Source organism: Chanodichthys erythropterus, chromosome 13 (assembly GCF_024489055.1).
Source record: "Chanodichthys erythropterus isolate Z2021 chromosome 13, ASM2448905v1, whole genome shotgun sequence".
NCBI lineage: Eukaryota > Metazoa > Chordata > Actinopteri > Cypriniformes > Xenocyprididae > Chanodichthys > Chanodichthys erythropterus.
In genome coordinates this window covers 50,603,111-50,614,162 of record NC_090233.1, presented here as the reverse complement: position 1 = coordinate 50,614,162, position 11,052 = coordinate 50,603,111, and the positions used below count along the sequence as shown (strand labels likewise).

The 11,052-nt window shown below is 34.6% G+C and overlaps 1 protein-coding gene and 1 long non-coding RNA gene across 2 annotated transcripts; both read left to right on the top strand.

The window, feature by feature from the left end:
• Positions 1-3,631: 3,631 nt before the first annotated feature.
• Positions 3,632-4,765, top strand: LOC137033555 (cystatin-A-like). Its single transcript, XM_067405485.1, has 3 exons — positions 3,632-3,809; positions 4,071-4,172; positions 4,514-4,765. Exons 1-3 carry the CDS (start codon positions 3,732-3,734, stop codon positions 4,646-4,648), a joined length of 315 nt encoding a protein of 104 aa, XP_067261586.1. The 5' UTR covers positions 3,632-3,731; the 3' UTR covers positions 4,649-4,765.
• Positions 4,766-7,500: 2,735 nt separating this feature from the next.
• On the top strand, positions 7,501-8,717 carry LOC137033593 (uncharacterized). The gene is made up of 4 exons (XR_010896859.1): positions 7,501-7,693; positions 8,202-8,260; positions 8,389-8,472; positions 8,565-8,717. It is a non-coding gene; the product is annotated as an uncharacterized lncRNA (long non-coding RNA).
• The last annotated feature ends 2,335 nt before the right edge of the window (positions 8,718-11,052 follow it).

Genomic DNA, 11,052 nt, shown 5'->3' with positions numbered 1-11,052 from the left:
TCCCACGGATGTGTCTATATATTTTGCAAAGACTCAATAAATATTGCATTATTTATGATAAAGTTTGTTTGTTTTTGTGCCATATGATTTTCACCATCGACCCACCTAAACATAAGATGTTTTGTCGCAGATGTATGTTTTCCCAACTAACTGAAAATCAGACTCTGAATTCATGCATCATTGTTTAAATTATTAAATTATTTAAAATAAATGTGCAAGACAATATGTTTTAAATGTTGTGAGAATTAGTGACAAGCTGGAGTTTTCATATCAGCTATCTATCCACATACCCGATCATCAACGAAACACCTTAAATATTTCAGCACTTTTTCATGAAAACCCAAAGCTTTTGAGACAATAAATGTCCCTCATGATCTGATCATCACCATCTTAACAAGGCTAATAGGTTTGACTTGGAAAATGGATTTCAAACTGACAATTCGGAAGGGTGAGAAATAATTGTGTTTTGTTATTTCAGCAATATATTTTTGTAAAGTGAAGTGAATTTGGTGTTGTTCATATAAACACACTGACACAGGCACTGAGGGTTTGAAGATTGAGTGTAATATTGAGGAATGAAACAGTTTTCTGAGTAGATGTGTGTCCTGTAAAACTACAAATTTGAGAAAAAAAAAATCTTACGAATGCAAGACATGCTCAAGAATTGATCTAGATATCTTGAAGGAGTTTAAATTGAGTTTCAATGATGAATTCACAAAAATTAAAATCCATAATAAAAACAGTCACTTACCTTGACCACATTTGTTCCCTCCACAACCTGATGAGGAAAGCTTATGAGTGTAAACACCAAAACCATCTCCTCTATGTACGGCTTCACCTGAATGAATAGACAAACATATTATTATTGTTTTTTTATAAAGACTGAGTTTAGTAGTTTAGATAGCAGAAAACATAAAAAGAATTGAGTTTAAATAAAAAGTAAAACCGAGTTTTCTTAAAAAAACGACAACAAATAATTTCCACAGCACCAAAATAGATCATCTTACTACTACATTATATAAAAAAAATCTATTTTCTGTTTCTTCCCTTTCTTACATTGGTGCAGTCATTGTGCTGGTGATCAAATAATCAGGCAGTGACTCCCAGATATATTCTGATTCAGTATTTATGTTGCCAAAATCACATCCGTTACATTTTGATGACCTTGATTTCACATGACCTGTGCCGTCATTCAGAATTCTAAGCAACTATTTCACTGGTAGATAATCACACTCATAGTTTTCATAGTTCATTTTCCATTTAGCTTTTTTTTTCTTCTTTTTTTTTTTCAATTTGAGGTGAATAACTAAAGAAAAGCTATGTGTCACATCTGTAAATATAAGTTGAAGTTTTCATGCATTACATGTGTAAAATGTGAAATGAAATGGGCTTTAAAAGGTAAAGCCACTAGATTTTCAGATTAGCATCATCAACAGATGTGATCCTGAAATCACTGAACTAAGCCATGAATCTTTGAGACTGTATTTAGGAGCATCGATTGCCTCTTTATTGTAGATTCATGGCTTAGTTCAGTGATTTCATTTAATATGCAAATGTAGCTGGAACTAAGTTGCAGTTTTTAAAAAAATAGTTAATGTTAATTTTTACTGCATTTTCAATACTTTAAATAGTATTTAGTTTGTGTTGGTGAAATATTTTAAAAGTTTTTGAAGCCTTCTGTTAAGTGTATGAGACATTTGATAGAGACTTAATGGTCTTTATTCACATGTCAGGTGGCTGTTCATAATGCTCTCCTTTAGCTACACATGCAATAAAGGGTGCAACTAAATATTTTCTGGTGGATATAGTGCATCAACAACTTTTGTTTGTGTTACCATTTTACTGTCTGTTTGATAATTTTCCTATGAAACTGAAAATGCTAATAATAATAATAATAATAATAATAATAAAGGACAATCTATACACTACTTTTGAGTTCCAGCTCAAGTGATTGTATCAAAATGTTCACTGAACAGAGTTTCTCATGAGTGAAAATGGCAGGATTCAGGTCACACACCTCTAGCTGAGCACCTGTCATTGAGATGAATGGGAATGTTATGGATATCTCTCTCTGCATGTATTTTGACATGAAGTGACAGGGAAGCAGAACAAGAGTCTGAAAATCAGAAATATCCTTTTCTGAATATTTTCACATCATGATGTAAGAGTAGATTTACTAGGCGCCATTAATAAAACTGGTCAGTATTTGAGAGTTATTGGGATTCAAATGGATTGTAATCAGGTATGTTTGACATGCATGACTTGATACTAATCAGAAACTGCAACAGTAGAAGTTGAAAAGATGAAAGATTGTATTTCATGCTCACTTTAAATGAATAAAACTGGTCAGTATTTGAGAGTTATTGGGATTCAAATGGATTGTAATCAGGTATGTTTGACATGCATGACTTGATACTAATCAGAAACTGCAACAGTAGAAGTTGAAAAGATGAAAGATTGTATTTCATGCTCACTTTAAATGTGCACATTTAACATTATTTAAACTCCCAGCCTTCCATGCAGTCTTTACAATGAATCATAGTGCATGAAAGTGACAATCACTTTGAAACAATGTGTACTGTGAAACACACTACACAAATAAACCTGAAACACTTTGGAATTTGTGATGATAAACTTCCAGTGAAAAGTAAAAAATTTGCTCAACAAGCACATAAGGAGATGAATCATGAATGCATTTAACCTCAGATTCCTCTGGATGGAATACTGTTGACCTCATGTTTGTTTGATTGATGCTATTGTTCTCATTTGTAAGTCGCTTTGGAGAAAAGTGTCTGCTAAATTATTAAATGTAAATGTATTAAGTGCAGTCAGTATCAATATCAGTTCTAAATCACATTTGGCTTCAATACATTTATGACTTAAAAATGTTCTGTTGCAAATAGACATCATGTCATCACTTTAAAAAATATCTTAATTTTCACAGCAAAATCCCCAGAGTTAAATCAACTCTGCTTAGAGTACATATGGTCCCTCTCTAATAGTGTTAAAGTAACACTGAAACAGAGTTAAATTCAGTTGTAGTTCTTGTGTTTCTCTTTTATTCAGTGATTCTGCTTGTTAACAGCAGGTGTTCACCACTTATGCTCAATCATCTCTTAATTAATCGCTTACTTATCTCATTAACTTTTACTCTGCTTCAGTGTTACTTTAACACTATTAGTTGAAGTTGACAACTTAAGGGATTTTTTTTAGCGACAAAACTTATGCTTATTTTTTAGGGATGACGTCATTACACACAGCATTTAATTGGTAAAAGGCCAATTAGATGGAAAAAGGCTGGTGAGAGCAAATTTCACAATCTTTTTTTAGGCATATTCACTTTGTTGATAAATAAGTGCAAAAATTGTATGAAAAAGTGAAACTTCATTGTTTTGGAAATAATCCATTTTAGTTGCAATTTTAGGATTGTGCACTAATATTTTCAGCTCTATTTGTTTGCGCATTGTCTTAAGGACGAGCCCACAATAGGGGAAATATCATGAATGTTCATGTAGCTACACCCACTGGAAGAGTTTTTTACTGGAACTGAATATTACACAAGACGCCCAAAATGAAACTCCACCTATTCATTCAGCCCTTTGATTACATGAAATTACAATGACGACTCATATCATGCATTTTGGGAGCATAAATAGTGAATCAGAATCAATCTGAGAGACAGACTGCCTGATAATACATTTTATTTCATCCAGGCTTTGATCACCAGCACAATGTTTGGAGTGTGTGGTGTTGGAAGATGGACAACAGAGGAGCCTATTATTCCAGAGGAGGAGAAGATCTGCCATGAGGTAGGAGACTGAAAATCACTCATATAAAAGAAGTTTTTGTTAAAACAGTAAAATAATCTTGGTGCTGTAAAATGTGTAGGGGAAATTATTTGTTGTCATTTTTAAAAGAACTCTTTTACCTTTCACTTAATGTCACAATACTTTTTACATACGTTTTCTGATATCTGAATGATAGACGTGACTCTCTAGAGACTAATAAATTCAATCTTATTAAAATAATAATAATGTAGATGAATATAAAATGTGCATTTGTTTATTCAGATGAAGTCAGACATAGAGAAGAAGGCTGGAGCCACTTTTGAGACTTATATTCCTTTAAGCTTTAGGACTCAGATTGTGTCTGGAACAAACCATCTGGTGAAGGTAATTGAGTGTTTTGTTTTGTTTTGTTTTTTATTTTTATGGATCTTTGATCTTTTTCCGTCCTCTCCGAAAAGTGAAATGCATCAAGTCACTGTACAAAGTTTCTCTGCATTTGTAGCCTAAAAGCTTTTTTTACAAAAAAAAAAAAAAAAAAAACTTTTCTTAACTCTGTAGAGCTGCTGGACACACAAATCTAGTCAGCAACGGTCACTGTAGCAGAACTCACAGAAATGTGCTTGCTGTCATGAAAAACTGAATGTGTTTAGTTCGCTATCAGTGTGAACAGGGTTTTATATGGAAGAAATCACTTATAAATCTGTGTGGATTTCTCTCTCTCTCAGGTGTATGTTGGTGTGGGTGTGTGCGTTCATGCGATGATAACTCAAGATTTCCCCGTTAATGAAGGGAAATTGACTGTGACTGGAGTCCAGCACCCTAAAACCGCCAGTGAACCTCTGATCCCCTTTGATGACTAACCACATACAGAAAACAGTCTGTCTTCTCTAATAACAGACACACACAATGATCTGCCATACTGTATAGAGGAACTATTGAAAACTGTTTCATTCCTCAATATTAAACTCAATCTTCAAACCCTCAGTGCCTGTGTCAGTGCGTTTATATGAACAACACCAAATTCACTTCACTTTACTAAAACAGTTTTATGCTGAAATAATAAACATAAAGGCATAAAAAAATCCTCATTCCAAATGTTTAAAAACAAAAAAGTAAAATAATGTAAAATGACATTCATTTTTCTAATTTTAAGATTTAATTGACTGTCTGCATGTCTTTTATAAAGGGAAAAAATATGTGAATAAAGACTGGTGGAGACTAGTGATTCCCAAACAAGTGTGGAAAGATTTTGATGCTGCTTTCTTAACTTAAAAAAAAAAATGTGTATTTACTTGTGTGACTTTAATGATAATTCTACATGATATATAAAATGAGAAAACAGGAAAATGAGGTTTGGTGTTGATAAAGGAAACTTTAGCCTTACTGATGGGGCTGTGGAGGCTGGGCATTTGGAGGCATTTGTGTTATGAAAGTAGATTATAATATTGAGGAGCATTCATGTTCACTTCTCTCAGCACAGTGCAGTTTTACTACAGCGATTCACTAAGATGTGATGTGCATATCAATACTTAAAACTTAAAAGGATTTCATTATTTGCCTAAATTATTTTACACATGGGGAAATCCAATTGTTTAGTCAATAATTCAAGAAGGTCCATATTTTAAAGCTCTTTCTAACTTGTACTCAGCCTTAAAAGTAACATATTTCTTGTAATTGTTTAACTATAGCATTTGTCACAATAAGGATAAAGTAAGACCATTTATGGCTCATTTTTTCTTTCTTTCTTTTTTTATCCATAGCATTTGTTGTGAAAAATAGCAACATAGCTACAACATGCCACAATTGTAATATAAATCTTTAGTGAAGATCTCCCCTTACTGATTATCTATTATAAATTCTACAACTAGTCTAAATTTACCACAATAAATACAATATTAAATGTGGTCATTATGAGTTAAAAAGCTTGCAGGATGATATTTTCAATTTAAGTGTCTTTAGATCATGTTTGACTTTCTCCGTAGCGTTTTGCTACATTCTCAATAGAATTCAAATGGGTCGCACATTTTATCATAAGCATTGAATGGAACAGCACATGCAAATCTTAAAGGATTAGTTCACTTTCAAATTAAAATTTCCTGATAATTTACTCACCCCCATGTCATCCAAGATGTCCATCCCTGTGTCTCAACCAGCTGCCTAGTTCAGTAGTCAGGGCACTGACCAGGGAGTCGGCCATTTTAAGGGCTGTCTCATTCGCAGAATCCTTCCAGGGCACTGAAAAGTTCGCTCCCTGAAAAGTCCCACAATGCACCGTGAAAACCAGGGAGCATCGATGCTCACTATGCTCCCTTAACGGAAGTTCTGAAGCGCGAAACTTGAATCACATGAGCCAACTCACTACATATAACGATACGCGATAGATGTTTTTAAAAATACAAAATGTTATTTTATTATATTTCAGCATAAACATACATCGCTAGACAGGTAATGAACATAATCTAGCTAACACTTAATTTATTCACGGCTGAAATGTTGCACGTATAAGTAACAAGCAAATAATCAATGTAGTTTAAATAACATTACAAGTAATGTCAGAAAATATCAGCTCTGTTGTTGTTCATAATTACCAGTAGTGATGTTGTACAATGAGGACATTGTCACGTCGCCAGAAATAGAGTCATATGTGTCCCAATGTGTAGTGAACCAGCATCTTTTACTGTCCTTACCAGTGCCCGAATTCATGTACACGATATACTGATTCACGAGCTCGGGAGCTAGGGAACTGATTGAGACACACCCCATGTCTTTCTTTCTTCAGTCGAAAAGAAATTAAGGTTTTTGATGAAAACATTCCAGAATTTCTCTCCATATAGTGGACTTCAATGGCCTCCAAACGGTTGAAGGTCAAAATTACAGTTTCAGTGCTGCTTCAAAGTTTGAACTAAATTGTCATATACAATATGCTAGTGCAACTATATAACAATTAGTTCAAATGTTGACCTGTGGAGGGCAGTAATACACTTAGCAGTGTCTACACTGCCGGAATTCTAATAGAGAAGAAGAAGAAGAGAGCTAGTTCAAGATGTGCATTTATGGTTAAAACGTATATAATATAACCATCCCAGTTACTTTGCACAGGTCAAGCTACAAGAGTTTAAAGGTGAATCATCTTTTGTGCAAGAAAGGTCTATTAATAAATAAAGTCTTGAACAAACAAGAGTGCAGTTTCATTTAGCGTGTATTCAAACAATTTCTCACATTCAATATTTCACAATACCCAATATACCACAAGTCCTCAAAAATATACATACATATACAATTCAACAATTTCATCAAAGGCAAGTGTATGTGCATATAGGGAATCAAATTGTCCAACACAACTGTTTGAGAACTTAAACAGTTCAGGTATTGAAGGAAAGCAATGTTATCTTTTGTTGAGTATAGTTACGGAGGATGAAAAAGTTGATGAGGTCGTTTGTTGTCCTATGCTTGGATGTCTGGTCAATTTCAGCATTTCACACCACATGAACCAAGGGTGGCTTCAGCAACACAGTGGCTGCGTCCGAAACCGCCTACTTCTCTACTATTTAGTAGGGGAAAAGCAGTAGGCGAGCGATTAAGTATGTCAGAAGCAAAAAGAGTAGGCGAAAATTACCTAGGTGACGTAATAATTCTCGCGAGATTCGGCCGTGCGCCTACTTAAAGTGCGTCCGAAACCGCCTACTTACCTACTATATAAAAGGGGAAAAGCAGTAGGCGAGCGAATAAGTATGTCAGAAACCTCAGTAATCATAAATGAGTAGTCGAGGAGTTCCCGGATGGCCTACTACTTCCGCCCAGATTCTGAAGTGTTCCTCGATGGATACTTTTCTATCCCAGGAGGCCACGGGAGAGGATACGTCATAATCAAACACTTGAGAAAAGCGACGCGGATGCTGTTAAATGTGAGTATTGAAAACCAAAAACACATTTGTTGAACTACTGTAGAGTAAACTGCTGAATGTGTGAAGATGCTAGACACTATAGTTGTGACTTTACTGTAAAACACGATTTATTATGTATTATGTAGATAACAGGATCTCTAGTAAACACACATAACTTAATTCTCCGAAGTGGAATTAACGTTACATATTCTAAACCATATACATCTTAAAGATGCTTATTAAATGTTTATTTAACCTCTGACAGGAACATATTTAAGTATTATGTATTATGAGTGATGTGTTTGTGCTGTTATTCACTGTTGTCAACACTGCTTATGTTACATGAATGAAAATAATGTAAATAAATAAATCTACAGTAACTACACATAAGTTTAATCTATTTTATTTGTCCATTAGTACTGTTCATACATTAAGGAACATTTGTGTTGGATAAGAAGTGAGTTAACACATCAACATGTAAATGTAGATTTGAGCACATAAATCTCAGGAAACTTGTCTGATGTTACAGGGACAGATGAGCACACGTGTGTTTATCAGGTAGAGGAATGATGCCATCAAAAGCTTTGGGTGAGGATACTACAGAAATGAATACAAAGTCTATTTAAATCTAAAGTCTATTTTATTTTAATTATTGGAATTTAAACAGACTTATTACAGCACTTTTCTGGTTCTTGATGTCTGTATGTTTGCTGCAGAGCTTTTGTGGAGCAGGACCTGCAAGGAAAGCTGACGACGGCATTTATTAGAAATAAAGAGGAAAGCCTGAAACAAAATATAAAGTAAGATCATTTTGTTATTTCTAAAACAGAAATCAAATAACACTGTGCTGTTAAAATGGCTGCTTTTGTATTATATTTGTGCATTATTGTAGGATGTGAATGTCCTCAGACTGGTGTGAGCACTGAGGATGGAGAGCCACAGCAGATCCTGGGAATGGTTCAGTGTCATGGACGAGATCCTCCATCACTCCTCCTTTCAAGTGACTCGATCAAGGACACACTGAAGGAGACGCTGCAGAGATAAAACCAGCAAACCTTCTGCTGACCAGCTCAGTGGTTTAGACCACCACACCACAAATGTAATGAAGCTACAACAAAAATTAGCAATTTGTAAAAATATGAAATGAAATATGTCAAGAAACAGAATGCTGACATGAATTAATTGTAAAATGTTTTAATCTGCTGATGGAGAACACATGAATGTTTGCAGCAGCAGATTGTCCCGCACATCTTCTCCCACTCCTACTTCAAGGTTGAGGGGTTTAGGGGTCCATCATCATCATTTTCCTCATCCTCTGGATCAACACTGTCCCCATTGAGAAGAGCAGCAGTGAGGGACATGATGATGAAGGTGTTCATCAGATGCTTCATCAGAATAAAGCTGCAGAATTGGCACAGCCGTGTGAGATGACAACAGGACTGTAAATACCTGATTGTTAGATCAATACATTTGAATAAAGCTTTGTTTCGTGTGTTGTTGTCTTGTATATGTATTTATTTATTGTCATTATTACTTGTATTATTTCCATTTTTTTTTATTAATTATGCTATTATTATCATTTAAATGTATATATTTTATTAAGCAATGAATGAATGCATGAATTGACTGTAAATTGAGATATATTCACATCAGCTGTATTTGTCTAGTGTGTGTTCATGCACAGCTGTCATATGACAAAACATTACATTTTGCTTGTTTTACTAAAGAAGTAAAATGAAAAGTTATATAATTAAGTTTTGGTCAGCATTTATCATTGTTATTGTGTATAAGTGTTGGGATGTGCTAGCAGAGCAATTCATTCTGGAGTAATCTTAATTTTAAGTAGTTATACTTAAATTTTTTGAGTATAAAATCAGTCTTCTCCAAAGGCGAGATCTTCGAGCAGCTGCTGATGTCTTCTTTGGCTTCAGACATTGCTAACACTGAGGAAAACTGCTCTAGGTAGGGTTGAGTTACTGGTGCTGTGCGGTGTTAGTGCACCTGTCACTCATATCTTTATTTTTATTACAGGATCTACAATTACAAGATCAGGGAAAATACCATGGTTGTATCTTTAACAATGAACAATAATAATGACAAAAAACAAAAAAAATATGGGTTTGTATACATGATAGTTTGAGATTATATACACAGACATAAAACATGACAAGATTAAATATTTTGAATACATCATAATGCATAAAAGTTATTTATTTGTTTATAATTTATAAGCATGAGGGATGAAACTAAAGCTAATTCAACAAGAAAAAGAGGAAAAGAAATGAGATTTATGCCATTTTTGCTTGTGGATTGACATTTTTGCATATAAAATAAAGAAATTAACAATATATTCACGCGAATTTGGGTTTTTGTAACAAAAAAATAAACTCACATCAGTAGTTAAAAATATAAGAACTTTAAATTAACCCAAATATATATTAGTTGTACTAGAATTACAAAATTACTGGCAGCTGTTTCTTCAACAAGACCACAAAATAAAAAAGTTTGATCAATATCAAGATATTTACAGATATTACAGAAGAATTAAACATGTCACTCATGTTTTCAGTTGTTGCGCTTGTAAAAACTTCCTGGTAAAAATTTCCTCGACAAGAATGCGTGAAATTTGAGGAGCTTTGGCTACTCGAAGAGGGAACAATTCCACCCACTTTGAGCAGTAATCAACTATTACTAGCAGATGTTCATTCTGTTTTGAACTTCTGGGGAACGGTCCCATAAGGTCAATACCCAGCATATACCCAGGTTCCATTATCGGCGTAGACTGCATATGGCCAGCCAACTTCGATACAGTCGGTTTGTACTTTTGACATACCTGGCATTCTTTGCAATGCTTCCATACATCAGCACGTATCATTGGCCAATAGCATATGTCTACCAGTCTCAACAATGTCTTGAGTCTGCCGAGGTGCCCACTCAATGGGTTGTCATGAGCGTATTTCAAGAAATCAGCTTTCAGTGAGGATGGAATGACAAGTTGAAGTTTTTCTCCTTTATGCCCTTGAGATATGCTTCTGAAAAGAAAGCCATTCTTCATGACATAATGGATCCGTTTGGGCTCAGGACTAGGGGTTGATTGAATTTCAGCAATGAGTTCTTGGATTTCTGCATCATCTTGTTAGGCTTTGGCAATGTCTGACCATTCTATAGGAAAGGCTGCAAAGGTAGTTGAAGAATCCTTGGGATTTAACGGAGTGAGTAGGTTGAGTTAAGAAGATTCCGTAAAACTACGAGAAAGTGTGTCTGGAACAATGTTACATTGGCCTTTCCTATACTTGACAGTGAATTCAAACTCCTGGAGACGGATACCCCAACGTATCAATCGGGATGAGGGTTTGGGATGGTTGAAAATCCAGGTAAGA